This window comes from Danaus plexippus, assembly GCF_018135715.1.
Source record: "Danaus plexippus chromosome 22 unlocalized genomic scaffold, MEX_DaPlex mxdp_33, whole genome shotgun sequence".
NCBI lineage: Eukaryota > Metazoa > Arthropoda > Insecta > Lepidoptera > Nymphalidae > Danaus > Danaus plexippus.
This window is the reverse complement of record NW_026869856.1, coordinates 1,281,594-1,298,940: the sequence shown is the minus strand read 5'-3', so window position 1 is coordinate 1,298,940 and position 17,347 is coordinate 1,281,594. Positions and strand designations below refer to the sequence as shown.

The 17,347-nt window shown below is 29.4% G+C and overlaps 5 protein-coding genes across 5 annotated transcripts; 3 read left to right on the top strand and 2 right to left on the bottom strand.

Annotated features, from left to right (window-relative positions):
- The first annotated feature begins 1,237 nt into the window (after positions 1–1,237).
- LOC116773471 (calcium-independent phospholipase A2-gamma-like) lies at positions 1,238–8,135 on the top strand. The gene is made up of 10 exons (XM_061528844.1): positions 1,238–1,794; positions 1,976–2,277; positions 2,749–2,886; positions 3,187–3,282; positions 3,609–3,807; positions 4,201–4,287; positions 5,033–5,151; positions 5,532–5,726; positions 6,390–6,621; positions 6,854–8,135. Exons 1-10 carry the CDS (start codon positions 1,674–1,676, stop codon positions 7,117–7,119), a joined length of 1,755 nt encoding a protein of 584 aa, XP_061384828.1. The 5' UTR covers positions 1,238–1,673; the 3' UTR covers positions 7,120–8,135.
- Positions 8,136–9,239: 1,104 nt separating this feature from the next.
- Positions 9,240–12,041, top strand: LOC116773592 (uncharacterized). The gene is made up of 3 exons (XM_032666075.2): positions 9,240–9,417; positions 11,022–11,104; positions 11,464–12,041. The coding sequence occupies exons 1-3, from the start codon at positions 9,388–9,390 to the stop codon at positions 11,579–11,581; spliced, it is 231 nt and encodes a 76-aa protein (XP_032521966.2). The 5' UTR covers positions 9,240–9,387; the 3' UTR covers positions 11,582–12,041.
- Positions 12,042–12,494: 453 nt separating this feature from the next.
- LOC133320424 (uncharacterized) lies at positions 12,495–13,167 on the top strand. The gene is made up of 2 exons (XM_061528867.1): positions 12,495–13,005; positions 13,073–13,167. The coding sequence occupies exons 1-2, from the start codon at positions 12,769–12,771 to the stop codon at positions 13,160–13,162; spliced, it is 327 nt and encodes a 108-aa protein (XP_061384851.1). The 5' UTR covers positions 12,495–12,768; the 3' UTR covers positions 13,163–13,167.
- A 498-nt stretch (positions 13,168–13,665) lies between these two features.
- On the bottom strand, positions 13,666–14,694 carry LOC116773591 (U6 snRNA-associated Sm-like protein LSm6). Its single transcript, XM_032666074.2, has 2 exons — positions 14,492–14,694; positions 13,666–13,884 (listed from the first exon to the last, which is right to left on the bottom strand). The coding sequence occupies exons 1-2, from the start codon at positions 14,580–14,582 to the stop codon at positions 13,736–13,738; spliced, it is 240 nt and encodes a 79-aa protein (XP_032521965.1). The 5' UTR covers positions 14,583–14,694; the 3' UTR covers positions 13,666–13,735.
- A 225-nt stretch (positions 14,695–14,919) lies between these two features.
- On the bottom strand, positions 14,920–16,530 carry LOC116773590 (GATA zinc finger domain-containing protein 1). The gene is made up of 3 exons (XM_032666073.2): positions 16,040–16,530; positions 15,519–15,705; positions 14,920–15,143 (listed from the first exon to the last, which is right to left on the bottom strand). The coding sequence occupies exons 1-3, from the start codon at positions 16,445–16,447 to the stop codon at positions 14,977–14,979; spliced, it is 762 nt and encodes a 253-aa protein (XP_032521964.2). The 5' UTR covers positions 16,448–16,530; the 3' UTR covers positions 14,920–14,976.
- Between the last annotated feature and the right edge of the window lie 817 nt (positions 16,531–17,347).

The following is a 17,347-nucleotide window of genomic DNA, read 5'->3' as shown; positions in this document are numbered from 1 at the left end:
GTGAGTTTTTTAAACTTATTATACTGACCATTAAAATATGTTGTTTTTTTTTTTTAATTATTCATCTAATTGATTTCAATATAAAAAATTACATTTCATAAAAATTGCACCAAGGCCTTAGAGCCTAATTAATATGTATTCTCTTTTATCAAACAAGACAATATACATAAATATACTTATATACGTAGATTTGTTTGTGATAGAGCAAAAAAAAACATAAAACAATTTATTCATTCAAATCATTCAAATGAGAAACGCCGATGGTTTTTATTATTTATGGAAGGATAAATTTATGTCAAGGTTAGTATTGTCTAGAGATGTCATATAGGTACTATAACGTAACTTAGTTGAACATATAAAATTATGAACTAGGATTGACTGCTATGTTTATTGTTACACACGTACAAATGTAATATCTTTTATTAAGCGCTTTGTTGCAATTATTTCATAATCTAGAATCAGATGTAAAATCATAATACAAGATATGTACTAACTAGTCATGTCAAAAATATGTATAATAAAATTTTATTCGTAATTTACGATTATATAATAATGCTTCCGCATAATGATAAACATCTGATAACACTGATAATAAATGTTTGTCTAAATTATATAATATTGCATGTGGTGTAGATAATAATAAACTACGTCACGGAGTTATATGGAAGGAATTTTATTTCAATTTTCACTTGGCCTAACCCGCACTAAACATGCAATGTATTATAAATTGAAACACAATATCGTACTTATAAACATTAGTAATTTATAATAAAGATACACATACTAATTTAATTATTAACGTTTAATAAAATTTTGTTCCGCAGAATAAACGTTCTACGTGTTATTTCTTAATCCGTAATCAACATATAGGTACATTCGTACGTAGGTACGTACAACTTAAACATTTATATCACTGTATACAATAACAGCTTTATTATTTAAACAGCTATTTGAATTGACTAAACGAAAGTTAAACAAATTTCTAATGTTGATTACTCTGGAATCTAGATAACCATTAATACATCGTATAATATATAAAAAATATTATTAATTGGAACGTCCGTGACTAATTATTATTGGAACCGTTACAAATGGGATCATACGATGTTTGTTTACGATTCAAGCATTTTCATTGATTGTGACAGGAGGTGTGGCGAACGTCATATTTTGCACGGCTTGTTTTGCGATACGAAAACATGTTTTCGCATTAGTATAAAACTAGTTTCATTCGTGTCCTTGTCTTAGTACAAAATCAACTCTTGCATTGAAAACAAGTAACGAAGCTAACAAAATATAATATTGTAGGAAGTTATAAAATTTTATTGAGGTCCAAAGTGAACGGACTGCGCAGATGATTCTTGTTTATTTTGATACTATTATGTTGGTAGAACTGATCGCGCGATTTGACGTCACTGCGCTCGGCTGTCATTGATCTAAAAATAATATTAGTGTTTTAATATATTTGCCAATGGATTATGCGAATCTTCGCTGTTTGGTGATATGTGTTATTAAATTTGGACTCTTTTAGTGTTATTCGTGGTTCGAGACTTTTCTTAAAACAGTTTCCGTGTCAAACAAGTTCACTACGTGATTTGAGTTTCATATCTAACAACTTTAACGTGATTTAAAAACCAATTAAATAGAATTACAAATTAATTATTCTTTAAGTAAAAATGTCGTCTTTAGGCGGTCAGTGGAGAGTTATTCGACACTATCTTTCTATAAGTAACTTGAACGCTGAAGTAGAAAAACTGGTACAAAGAATCAAGCCAGCTACACCCGAACAATGGGAAAGTAAGTACATATATACATAAATTATTTATCATTATATATATTTTTGATAACATTCACTAACACTATAGAATTTTAAATTTTACCCACGCGCAGCATTTTTTTAATTTATTCCAATTTAAATTAATATTAAGCACTTCACAAACATATGATTTCAAATATTAACTTTTATCAATCACTTCAGACTTAATAAAGAAATTTGAACGAGCAGTTACATCAAAGTTGAACCAAGACGTAAAAAACGAGCCTAAGCTTTTGGAACACAAAGTTAATACAACAACAGTCCAAGAGACAGATACGAAGCTACCAGTCAAGGAAAAGGTTGATAAGGATGAGAAGACTAATCAAGATGGCTTTACGATAGGCTCTGATACAAAGGATATCACCTTCAAAGGTATCTGGGAAGGCCTTAAGTTGAGAAAGGATTTGCATTTCGGTAACATATCGGAATCTAACTGGAAAACCAACAAACCGATCGTCTCCAAGGTTGGTCATAATCATATTCAACATTAACCAATTATCGAGTATTTTTTTTTATTCACTTATCTTTTATGTAAATAACGATATTATGAGGTCGCTTGAATTATATATAATAGTGAAAAAGTTGAAATGCCTATCCGAGTTATAGATAGCGAGATATTTATGTCAATATAGTATTTGTTGGGTACGGTGGACACATTATTTATGCATGATCGACCACAGCAATGTTATCACTAAGATAGTGTCAAAAAATGGAAATAGGAGAAATGTTATCTATCAATACAAATTCTAGTATTTTTTTTCGCATACACATGATTTATAATTAAAAAAAAAAAAAAAATTAATAATTTTAAATATGATCACAGAATATGTCAATAATTAATTTACAATTAATATATTATTTATCTGTTCTGTTTAGAAAATAATTGATTAAAGGAAGGATTCTCATTGATATACTTATGAATTATTTGTTTGCAGACATCAATACATTCACGAACAGCTTATGTCATATCGGCCATAGTAATGGCCGAGACGCCCGAGTGTTTGCTTAAGAGGAGCGAGCATTTCATAGAACACTTACAACAGTATCCTGAAGCACGAGATTATGCCATTAAGGTATGTATTATTTACATCAAAATAAATTTTTTGTCTATCCGTTTGTTACGTTTAATATCTGCAACCGCTGTATCTATTTTGATGAGACTTTCATCGACAATGATTGATGTGATGGATAATAACTAAGACAGGATTTAAATATGAAGCGTTTTTAATTTTTATTAACATAAATAAAATATCTGGTCGAGAAATTTTAGCTTGATAAGATTATTGCTATAGTAATTAAATACATATATATTATTTATGCTTTTTACTTAAACTGATTATACTTATTTACTCAAGAAAATTAATTTATTATAGGAAGGCGCTGTCAGAGCATTTCTTAGAGTACAGCACAAGTTGAAGAAAAATATTGATGTGCCGATAAACAAGGAGGTCAACGGGATTGTAAACGAGGTAATTGAAAAAAATATCTAATGCATTGTTATCTTGTGTATATCTGGTTTTGTGAAGCTATAATCTATCTTATTACTGTTGAAATAAGATATACATTCAAATAGAATGAAAAAAATATCAAAATGATATATAAGTTGCAATGCCTGGTATGTCACATAGTTAATCTATTTGACTGCTCGTCAAAATATTAACTTAAAATTGTTTGAATTTTTATGTATGTAAAATAATTTAGTTAGCATAGCTTGGTATCCATATATGTGGACTAAGATACACCTACACACAATATATAATCTTTACTATATATAATTATTTCATATATTTTGCAGGCCCTCGCCCTCCTAGGTCACACAGGCCCTGTAAAGAGCCGCGGTCCCAATATTCTGTCAATAGATGGCGGTGGCATCAGAGGTATTATCGCCATAGAAATATTGAGACACCTAGAAAGACTGACCGGCAAGAGAGTGCAGGATCTGTTCGACTACATCATCGGTGTTAGCACGGGCGCTATAATTGCTGCAGTCATTGGTGAGTTGGTATAGATAATAATAAGTAATTTAAAATAACCTAACATGTGTATTGTTTTTGTATAATTTTTTTTGCTATACAAAACCGACGTCTCGGATAAAATAATGATATTTTATGAAAATAATTTAAATTAAAAAAAAACGTAGTAAATAATAAAATATTAGTTTCTTTTAAATGAATACTAACGAAAGTCTTAGATCTCGTTATTAAAATTGTCAAAGTATATGAAAACAGATAAACAGTTGGGATTGTAGAAAGAATTAAATAAATTCTAGAATTATATATTTATATATATATATTTATTTATTATTTTCTTGTCTAGTACATAAGTTTATAGATTGCCTTCAAAAAAGTATTTATGCAACTTTAATTTTATATTAATGACTATTACAGCGAGCGGCATTGGCAATCTAGACACGGCCAATCACATGTACCACACGTTGTCCAAGCAAATGTTTGGCAACACTTCACTCATCGGAGGTAATTACAAGTACACATATTATTTAAAACTGCCATGTAATTGATCCGTAATTTAAAAGCATTTTTGCTAATGATATTCTAATATAGTCATAAAAAAATGCCCCATTAAATTTTCTAATTATCTAAATAAAGGGATAACTGGTAGAAATTTATTTAACTAGCGGCTAGTAAGCAGTGTGTGTGTATATTAATTAGGTATTATATGGCAATTTGTGTGATTGATTGGTTTTTGGTTGGTGTTATTCAGGAATATGTTAATATATCAATAAGTAAATAATGAAATATATATATATATATATATCTAATTTTATTAGAAAAATAATAAAAAAATAATTGAAAGAAGCAATTTACAAATCAAACTTATTTAGATTGGCCTGAAGATACAGATCCTTTGTTTGAGTGATATTGAATCATACTATTATGATGTATGCTAGAATTTATGGAGATGGAGGGATATATATTGGTGTTTTACGCAAAAATTGCTATACCGATTTTAATGAAACTTTACAGTAACATAGCTTAGTCATCAGAATATGCCAGGCTATGTTTTATCCCAAAAAACGTACGGTTAGTCAAGATGGGGCGTAACAGTTACATTGTGTAAAAAGTCACGTGACAGACGATAGATGGCGCTATCAGTTGATTACCATATATATAACACACTTTATATATTACCCTCCGAGTCTAGCTCCTAGGTTAACGCGTGTAAAGTCGCAGTCATAAACTAGTTTGTTTTTTTTTATAGGTACGTCAAGATTAGTTTGGACCCATTCATATTACGACACAGACGCCTGGGAAAAATTGCTGCAAGACAATCTAAGGGATTGTACGCTGACTGAATGCAACAGACACGACACTCCGAAGGTACGTCTATAAGTTGATTTGAATAATATGTTGATAGTAATTTTATTTTTATTGAGAGTTTTACTAAATTTTTTATTTTGGTTCACATATATTGGTAATAGATGTCGCTGATATCAACCAAGGTTCGCAGTGACAATCCTCTAATGAACTCTGATCTTGACATACTCCTATTACCGTGTCCAGTCGAACAGCGCTCGTTTATTTTTGATTCATATATATATTTGTATAAATAGATAACATTTTTATCATAATTCTTTATTCCTATATATCATTAGTGTCTTGTTTAAATAATTTTGCATCAGTTTAATTTAATGTTTATACCATATAGCTCTGTATACTATATATAGTATTAATATTTAAATCTCTCCTCTCGTTGCCAGATGGCGTTGGTGTCGTGTGTAGTAAACTCCGGCTCCCGCCTGGCGCCGTACCTGTTCCGTACATACGAATGCGGTTTCCGTGTCCGTTCCGTGTTCGCTGGTAGTTCTAAAGCACAGCTTTGGCACGCCGTCAGAGCGTCAGCGGCCGCGCCGACCTACTTCACGGAATTCAGACTGCAAGGACTATTGCATCAGGTTAATATAATATTAACTTAATATATATTTTATTGAAGTGAAACTTCTTACGCGACAACAGGGTTGCGTTGAAAGTTTAACGCTCGGTGGAGGGGGTAAAAAGAGAGCGCTAAAGGAGTTTCGTATCGTACGAAAGCATGCGGGCTATAAATATTGACTTGTATCTAATGTTAATAAGGTTTATGGTAAAGGAACACTAAAAAAACATTAAAAATAAATTTCTACCACTTCCTGTTTTCATTAAAAAAAATTAACAACACAATATAATTTTGTACATCTCAAGTGAACACTCGGTAGGCACATTAAAAGAGTTGACTTCAAAATATATATTAATAGACATGTACATATGTGTACAAGTTTAAAATAATTTTAGTTGCTTAAGAAAATGTACTAAAAAACAGATCTAACCAATTCAAGAATTGTTCGCTAATCTCTAAAAACTTATGGCGATAGGAAAACTATTTAAATGAAAAAGGGGAAGGTACCTAGTTGAATTTTTTTTTTTTCACAACAAAGAGGTCATGTCTTAAAAAAGTTTGAATTGCAAATATATTATATATTACTATGTAGATTGTTGAATATTATATTATGTAACCTGGAAATAAATTAAAAAATATAAATTAACATAAACAAAGTTGTAAGTTAATAAATTAATTATAACAGGACGGCGGCATCATGGTGAATAATCCAACCGGCGTTGGTCTTCATGAAGCGAAGCTGTTGTTTGGTGCTGACACCATCAAAAACGGCACAGTCATATCCGTGGGTACTGGACAGGCGTTGAACAAACACCTGGACTACCAGCTGTTGAGTAAAGGCCTGGGAAAAGAAACTTCTGGAACCAGCTGGAAGGACAAATTCAACAAGATATTAGATTCAGCTACAGACACAGAAGGTATACATAATTTCCCTCTAAAATATTCTCTTTCCGTTTAAAACCATAAAATCTATTAGATAATAAGATTTTTTCATACAAAGTTATTTTTAAGACACAACATACTATCTTATATGTATATTTGTTTGCTAAATATATTTAGTCATAGTAATTACAGTATCTAATTTTATGAATGGAAATATATATATACTTAATATAAATTAAAAAATAATGATGTAATGTTATTCAACAGGGGTGCATTTGGTGATGAACGATCTGCTGCCGCCTGGTAATTACTACCGCTTCAATCCACCCTTGATGGAGGAGTGCGCCATGGACGAGATAAATCCTGAGAAATTACAAAACATGATCACAGATACCATGGCCTACATACGGCGGAACCAGCAGAAGTTCGAACAAGCGGCGGCCATGTTGGTCAGGAAGCGGACGACGTCACAGAGAATCATGGATTATCTGACATATCAGAGCCAATTGATGGGCATATCGCATGCCAATTGACGGTCGAGACATCAGGATGATGAATCCTGAGATATATCCCGAGGATAAATCCCGAGATACATCCGGGTGGTGCATCCTGATTGTTAACAAAGTGGATAAATGTACTTACCACGTGTATGACCTCAAACTACATAAAGACGGTTTACAGTTAATTGTATACGGACAGAGGTTATTTGTGAAGATCGATCAATGAAAAACTGTGAACTGTCTGTATTTAGTTTAATGAACATGTGGTTAACTACAAGTGCAGTGAATATTAATTTAAATGACAATTGTTTGTTTAACACATTTATGAGTACTGTGTTTTGTGATTGATTACTTTTGGAGAGTCGAGTATCTTCGGTGTTGAAGCGAGCCAGTGATGGAAAGTTCACCAAATATATCCCGAGGATAAATCCCGAGATATATGTGATAGAGATCCCGAGATACATGTCTACTAAAAATACATAAATATGCTAATTAGGATTTATTAAACTTTATCAGCTTAAAGTTATGCATCTATGAAGCTAATGTGGCAGCGATCCTGTATATGAAGACAGTGTAGCTTAAACAGAGATTACTATTTAGAGGATCAAATAAAAAAAAAAATCTTAATAAAATTTTAGATATTATCTGCATTAATATTTGTAAGAAATATTCGAATGTTAGAAACTATCGAGTGCGTTAGTGAAAATATATTTTTACTCTGTGCTAATCGCTGTTGCGCTGTTTCTGAAATTTAATTGAGCCTAAATGTGATAAATATATTATAGGATGATATTAGAAATTGTTTCGAATAGAATATATGCTACGTAGTGTTTAAGTATAAGCTATGAAATAGCTTTTAAATTTTTACAGATTATATATATGTATATATATAAAATCTCTTTTGTATTGTAATCACAATTTTATTCACTTAGCAGCAAATAGTTGTTTTGTTATGGATAGTTTATTATGGCATTTTCTAAGACTTAAGACAACTGTACTAATATTGTTGTGTTACTATTAGTACAATGATATCTAGTCATTGTTTTTTTTAATAAAGCATCTTATTAAAAAAAAATGTTTCTTTTTTAGGTAAAATGGAGATAAAAAACAATTTATAATGAGATCTAAGATTTTCGCGAGTATTCATTTAAATGAAACTAGTGTTATTCGGATATACTCCGCGGATTTTATTATTTAAAAAACTACATAATCCCGACGTTTCGGTTACTTTGCAGCAACCGTGATCACGGGCCGACGAGGTGTCTGTCTTTAAAAATAATTTTGAATTAAAATTATTCTATATATAGCTATATAGTTGTACGAAAGATACAGTATTTAGGATCTAAAATGTGTTTTCATTGGTAAATCCGAGGTTTTTCGTTGGTATTTTTTTTAATATAACAGTCTCGGTCATTATAAATACTGCACATTAAATCTAATATTGGATTATAAATATCCCACTTTTTCTATCACATCGCACGAAAAAGTTCGATTGTATACTTTAATTGAAACGTGTGTATATACTGAATAAATATATATATAATGTCTAAGAAAATTTGAAAAATCTATATTAAAACTGAAGTTTTTATTTCTTGTGAGTATAGCATAAGCTATTATGAATTAATGTTAAAATATTCATTGGAAATACAATCTGATTTCCTTAAAATAAATATTTCGGGTACATCTATGGAACATAAAATATAATTTGAATATAGAATTTTCTCCGACGCCGGCTTCTGACGTTGTATTATTCTAGAAGTCGTGATGTAACGTGTAGACGATATTGACTTTCACTTTTAAGCCGAAGATCGTAATACTACTGGCTTTATATAAGTATTCCAGCAATAAGAAATATTATTTTTTATCTATGTCAATGCTTGCCGACGTATTTTTTTTTTAAATTAAGACAAGTTACTTTTTAGAAGCTAACTAATGTTTTTAAATTAATCGATGTAAAAAGAAACTTATATTATTCTTTTTTTAAGGGTCTTAATTGCTTTTCAATACTACAATTTCCTTCGTTAAACAACTCTTTTTCATTTCTAGTTTAAAGTCGAAATTTCTGAGCCTTTTGCTGTTTTGAATAATCGTCCAAGGTCAAAAAAATTCAAAAGTCTGTAATGTAAGTAGGTTATTAGGAGTCATTAGCATTCAAAGCATACTTTCTAGAGGTATCCAACCAGTTTTGTAACCACTGCATACAGTGACGTACGTATACTGAATAGGTTGTGCCTTCGCCTGTGATTTAAAAAAAAAAATCTTGTGTTTGGAATTAGTGGGATATTTTTTATTGATATAACAATGAAGTTATGGAGATTGTCCTTAATAATGGTAAGTAGATGTAAAAACTTTTTACACTTGAGCTAATAATAGGAAGCTACGCCCTCGTTCTACATAGTGAGGAATTAAATTTACTTTCCGCTCATATATGTATCTATCCAAGTAAATACCAGCTTTGAATCGCGTACGCGTGTTATAATATCCCGTTATATATATTCATGTTAAACTAGCCGTTACCAGCGATCATTATTTATCATTAGTTTTCTCGAAAGCCCCTTCAACACATCCTAACTTGATGACAATAGTAATACCTAAGAATAATGACTTTCCGATTGAAATTTTTATTAACGAAAATATTTTTGAAAGCTGGCTCATAAAAATTAAACACGAATAGTTTAATAAACTTAATTGAGAGCTTCCACCTATATGAAGTTGATTAAAAATTATATTATTTACATCCTATGATAATGACTATCTCTGTCTCAAATCCTCCCAAAATCGGTCTGTCAAATAGACAGACAATTAAAAAAATGTTTTTGGAGTAAGTATTGGGTATACCTTTATGTATTTAATGAAAAGCGGTTAATTTGAAATTACAAAAAAACACTTAAGTTTATTTTTTTTATTATAAATAACAATATTTGAAATACTCCACGCCACTTCTCATACATAATTTTTCTTTTGTAATTGATGATAATAAATAAATATTTGAGTATAAATTAAAATTATTTATTGGCATATGTTTCGTTTAAAATATATATATAATGTACGTGTGTATGTCACTTCCGATATGGATAAACGGATTTGATTGAATTTTTCTGTATGTATTTGGGTGGAACCCTAAATGGTTTAGATTCACAAATCTGCTCGGCAGATGTCGCTACAGTATCTAGGTTAATTAAAATGAAAAGGCTGTAACACAGAATACTATATTGGTAAAATACTTTATAATTTTTGTCTGAATGCAACTCTGATAATAATAATAATAAATAACTATGTTAACAACTTTGGCATGATATAATTAAATAGTATTTTATATGCAGCGTATTGGCCTAAAATATTAAAAATGTTCCATTTCAACTTTATTTTATGAATATTTTTGAGTTTTTAATATAATCCCTTTTGTAAATACCGAGTAGTTTTGTCGATGTAACGTTAATGTGAAAATATAATAATTGTTAGTCATAAAGTAATATTCTTATTAAAATTATGATTTTGAATGTTGATATTTTAATTTTCTATAATCTTACTATCCATCAACAGATGGCACTGTTCTATTAAGTATTGTATTTTACCACAAAATATAACTAAGAATTAAATTACTTAGGTTAAACATTCGGCTGAAGATTATAAAATAGCTGTAATAAATTCGTTTTATTCTGAATATTTATGTTTAGTGAAATTAAATATAATATGAAATTAACGAGAGTACTTATTGACAATATTAAGTTTATATAAATTTTGTTTTTCATATACTATTGTACAATTAATTAGATTTTAAGACTGCTTTTCTTTACTTCATACAGAGTCAAACTTACGTATAAAGAAAACAAAGCTTTGGACTTAGTGATAATTTTAGCATTCATTTAAATTGTATTCAGACAATATTACCATTAAAATTGAAACGATTTATATAAATAAGGCTTTTTTCACAGGTTGTAATGATGTTTTCATTACTCACAACTACAGAATCCATAGTGCCGCAGCCAAGAGCACCTAACTTCCAATATTTTGAAAGGTAAATTAATTACATAAATAGTGTGTGGAGTCCCCCCGCGTGGAAGAAGGAAATCTCGATATTTAGAAGGGGTAGAAATCAATTTTCATTGAACTCATATTGTATCTTTAAGACAAACTTTGTGAACATTGATTACAGTTCACAAATGAGGCACCCATTCACTCTCGCTCTGTCTCTTTCTATTCCCCTACCCCAGGAGCGTTGAACTTCTAACGTAACCTTGTTAGAAGTCGTATTAAAAGTTTAGCTTCAATAATATTATTTATAAAAAATATCTATAAAACAGGCCTAAATAATTTATAAGTCATAATTTTACTTAAATGACATTTAATATTTGAACTTTCCATTTTTTGTTACAGGCCAAAATACCGGTATCCATACTACGATGAGAACGGAAAAGGAAAGTTGTTATACGGTTACGGTGGACCAGAACTATATCAATATAAATCGTATTCACCCTTAGAAGGAATACACTAATTTATAGATATATATTATATAATTCTGTATTTCTTTGTACATACAAATACAACGGATTTTGAACGTAATCTAGTACTTTGGAGTAAGGTGCAATGTTATTTTATTGTTGTTAACAATTGCTTTGACAGACTGTAAACTCTTTTTGAGATGGGTTCGTTTTTTTGTTTAAGTAAACATTATAAAAACATAAAATCTTTATTATATTAGCAATAAATATTGTAAATAATTATGTCCGAGTTTCATTAATAATTTCACCTCTCTGTAAAAACAGTATTTAGAATTGCTTGAGAGATAGAATAGACGATTTTTTATTTAAAAAAATATATATAAACTTTTGCTTAGCGACGATATTAATGAATTGTGACATTCATGAGAGTGAAATTCGGAAACTAATAGTTAATTTTAGGCTTGAAATACTCATTAAAATCAATGGAAGTGTTTGTTAAAATAGTTCATTTTGCGCAGATAATGTATCACTGTAATGTTAGAGCGAATTGGCAATTTAATTAACTCTTAAAAACTTCTGTCCTAAAATAGGATTCCTATACGAAATAAAAATGTTCATCGTTCGATTTTTAATCAATCTTCAAATTTCGTTTACTATTTTAAGGAAGTCGAATAGGATAAATTGATGTTACTCGAACTTTTAAGATATTAACAAAAAGTCGTTGTTTTTCATGTATGAGAAGAGTAAATATATATTTATTTTATGTTGATGAACAAAAACCATCATGTAATTTAGCCGAGGTCGGCTACTAAGAATAAATATTTAAGCTTTATACAACTAGTTTTATGATGGATGCGTTAAGGGGCATTTAGGATCGAATAACTCATAATCGATTTCCTTTAAGGAGACGAATGATTTTTATATTTCTAAAAATATTTTAATATAAAACCTTCATAGTAAATTCTTCACAGACGTTTTTAAATTCATCGATAAATCGTTAAAAATTTATCATTAACATTGGAAATACAGGAAGTAAAGTTTCTTATTAAGTTGATCTGTTTAACTAGACCTTAATACAAAGGCTACTTTATGACAATCCTTGAAAACTGTTAACACATTAAACAAAATTATTTGTACGAGTGGCATAATAACTTAAGTTTATTTCTCATACGAACGTTTGTATTTCCTGACGTACATTTAGCATAATAATTTTCGAATTAATAGAAACTTTTCGGTAAAAATGATTTTAAAATTGGTGGTCATGTTGGCGGTACTCGTGTGTTGTGATTGCATATTATATTCTAGTTTTTGGGCGCCCCTGTTTAATCCTAAGATTCTGGGATATAGGGTAGACATACCATTTAATCCTGAGGCGGGAAAAAATAATAGGGACGATTATAAAAACAATTATGGATATAAAGGTGAAAGATTAATAGCTGATTTAGGAAATGGCAACGGTCCGCCTCAAACGAATTTGGTGAGTAATAAAAGAGATTGGAATAAATAACAAATACCGAATAATATATTTTTATTGTTGTTTTTAGGATGGTGGGAAAGTAAACTTTTATTATACATACGGTGGAGTTTATAAGCAAGATGATATAAATAAACATGAATATAATAAAACAGTGTGAAACAACTTATTTTGTTTAATTCTTGGCACATTTTTCCATTTTAACTTAGGTTGCCATGGAATTTTAAACTTGTCACACTGATTTTGGGTGACCAGTGAATTTCTTTAAAAAAAATATACAATTTAATTTTAAATACATATTTTTGTGTCAGTTGTAGTTAGATAACTTATTAATTTATAAGGATTGCAAAATTATACCTAAAAAATCTTCAAAGATTAAAAAAGACTTCTAACCAAAATTAAGTACTTCTACTTATTTCAGGGTTTACAATTTCTTCCACTACTACCAAGCATAATATTGTCAAATTAAGGCAACAAAATCTTATATCTACCAATTACTTTCAATATTAATTTTTATTTTCACAAAGCTTTTTTTTGCTACTGAATACTTCTATTACATTAAGTATAAAGAAGAAAAAAATATGATTTTTAAATTGTCTCCACTCTTATTATGTCTAAAATATTTGAGACATGGCAATGGGTTATAAATATAAAATCAACAAAGACATTTAATATGATTTATTGAGAATATTTAGTCTTTTAAATCACAGAGTACGGCATTCCACAGATGGTTTTATATTCTGCGTTTCTGTGTACTTATATATAAAACATTGTTGCCTCTTATAAATGCATCTCCGTATTTATTTTTGAGTTGTCCATTTACATATTCTTCAGTCTGTTCTAAAGCTATGTTCATATAGCCGTCCAAACAAGCAAGAACTCCTGAAATAATAAAGAGTTAAACTTAATATGTTTATAAAATAGTTAATTGCTAAAATTTTCTTAATTAGAGTTAATGAATGCCGTAAAGAAACATGCAGGTGTTTAAATATTATTTCGTTTAAAGAAGACTGTTCTTTAAGCATGTGTAATGATGTACATCAATTTGTCATTAAGTTTGTCCTTTTAACTTATCGCTTTGTACAAAGACTGTCCTTGTAATTAATAATAATTGAGTCAGTTAATGGTGTACAAATAAATCATTCAATATATTACAGTGAACGAGGTTTGGTAGTTTGTTAATTTTTTCTGTGATTACTGAATATTATAAACAGTACTGGCTGCATAGGGAATTCAGAAGATAATTATAAACAATTTGTAGTTCAGAACTTGTGAAGGCTTTAAAATAGTGAATACCAGAAGATATATATTTACAATCTTTAAATAAAAGTATTATTGTTAAAAAAGATGCGAAAATTTTTGTTGAAACATAACCTATAAAATATATATGTATTACATTGGTTGCGGAAACAAGTTAAAAGAATCACTGAGAACTTCATAATGTTTAACAAAAAAGATGAAGACACATTAATTCACAATAAAATATTACCTCGATAATCCACACCGCTATTTAATTTCACTACAACTGGTCGCCCGTGAATTTGTTGGATAAACGATGACAGAGCTTCCTTGCGACTCATTTTAGCAATAAAATATTTTCAATTTGTAAATTTAATTACCTATAGTTATTTCGGATCTACTTGGCGGCTTTTCTAATGTTTCGAGGTATTTTGTTGTCAAAAATTTTATTTCACATCAGTGTCAAAATATTTACTTTGACATTTAGCGTTTTGATATTGCTTTCTAATAACGGTAATAATTTGAATTTAAATTAAATATTTTTTTAATTTACTTATATATATTTAAACAATTATTCCATTATAATATAATAGTAAGTTAGCTAACCATAGACAAGGTTACAGGAAACATCGTAAATAATTAATAAAATTTATCATTTGTATACATATAAAACACATATTCATTAAAAATATTTATTAAAGTAATTAAAAAATATTTTATTCACATTATATCTTATTATCCTCTTTCCTTAGATTCCATAGAGGTCCATATGAAACCACTATGGTTATTTAGCTCCCTGTCGGTGAGGGGATATGGGCTTGTACTAGATTTATAATAGTCTGAAGGTGCATGCATTACAAATTCCATATATTCCAGTTTACGAGGAAGATCTTCTTCTGGACCTGTAATGAAATGGTTATATAGCATATATAATATTATATTTTTTAATCATTGGGCAATAATTGACACTGATTCATTAGAATACCTTCAAATATTACAAAAAAAAAAATTCAATCATACTTTTATAAATAAAATTAATGTCTAAGCTGTTAAATAATTATGGATTTTTAGATCTTTACAAATATATTCGAGAAAAAGTTTTAATTGCTGAAATTTTTTTTTTGTAGAAAAATTAAATAAGATATCCAATTAGTAGTTCCTGAGATTTTTTATGTATAAATTAAACCAAAAATAAGTTTAGAAATAGGAATAGTTAATGCTAAATAGAAAATTATATTTTTGAAAAGAAATATAATTTTTATTTTAAACTCATATACCTATAATGTATGTAGCTGGATCAAAACTTTGGTCTGGGGGCGGACTGGCCTGTGTTGGTAGCAGCCAAGTGACTACTGCACTTTTCTCGCAGTACTGATCTGTAAGGAAGCCCCTTATCTGTGCATAGTATGTGCCGCCGTCAATGTCTATCATTGAAACTATATCGCCAACTTGAATGTATGTACCCTGGAATAAAAATAAAGAAATATAAGATAATGTTTATTGAAAAGACTTAAGTTACTTGATTTTACTGTGTGGCTTATTTACTATTTTATTAGTTTTTAAAAATAATTTTTTGATTGTTTGATTATATGAGGAGTGTCATATGATAATAGACGGGACTTTTGTGTCAATAAAAATAAGGAATTCAAACAATCTTAGTTGATGATTTTACTTTTGTTTAATATTCAAAGTCAGGCAGCATTGTACATAGCTCTTATTAGTAAAAATATGAATTATCTGAACCTACTATAATAAAAAATGCATGTTGTATTTAAATTTTAGTTTGTTTGTATTTTACCTTGAAGAATACTGATTCACTCGCAACAACTGTAGCCGTCGCTGTTGGGGCTTTCAATGGTTGTCTCTTAAATATACTTCTGCGACCTCTACCACGGGGTGCCGGTGGTTTTGATTGGTTCACTGTTGGTCCTTTAGCTTTGTACCTTGTAGAACGAGTGCTTTTCCTCGTACCTTTACCCGTTGCTTTTGCTGGAGTGGTCTCGCCTTCATTTTTTCCATTCTTACTATCACAATCGTCTTTGTCTTCTTTCTTGTCATCGTTTTCGGTTTTGATGGCCGTATCTAAATTTGTTTCACTACTTGCGGTATTTGCTAAGTGGCATTCGTTGCATATTTGTCCGTTTTCAGCGCTTCGCCATAGTAGGGAATCGTTTGTATTACATTGAACACAAGTCGGTTTAGGCATTTTTGATAACTTTCATATATTTTTATTAAATAATTTGTATTTTTGAATAACAATAACAAGTAACAGCTATCAAGCTATCAAAACGTGACAGTGACAGTGACAGTGTTATTTGAATCTTAAATTAAAATAATATTAATAAAATATTTGAAATTATGATATTTAATCAAATAATTATGTATGGCTTATCGCTTAAAAGGTACTATTTACTTAAAAATATTATAGTATAACGAAATACTATGTACTTTATTTAACTTCTCACCAGCGCCACCTATTAATGAGAGGTCTTAGTAATAAAACTTGTGGAAAATTAAAATAAACATGTGTAAAATCATGAAATTTGAAACGTTTTTTTTTTCAAATCAAACATCTAATAAATCCTTTTTAATCAAGGCTTAATTTGCATATATAACTCGTTTCCGTGATTAACGGCTTGTATCTGATTACGTGTCAAGGGAATTTATTTTACCGCACAGTTTATGGCGGTATTGTCCAGTTTAATTTATAACACTCTCACTATTACAAATTGAGATTTATACCATGATATCCGTCTGAAATTTACAACTGTGGCAATGGAAGCCAATTTAGCGATTATCTTGTAAACAAACCAAGGCATATCAAAATGTCCAGAGAAAGTTATTCTCATCCATCAGAATGGAATTGATTACTTATTTTTTGTTGTTTACGTTGTTTAGTGAAAGAAATAGATGGAGTATTTTTGTTCCTATCTAAATTTTCGGTTTTCATATTGAAAATGCTACAGGGAATATATATTGTTTAATTTTAGTGTAGTGTGTTTTCTTATTTTCATAAACTTGAAGATTGAGTCGAATACTATAAAACTAGTAAAGTATCCAAAGTAATTCTTGTATATAATATAAAGATTCCATATTAAAAGGCTTG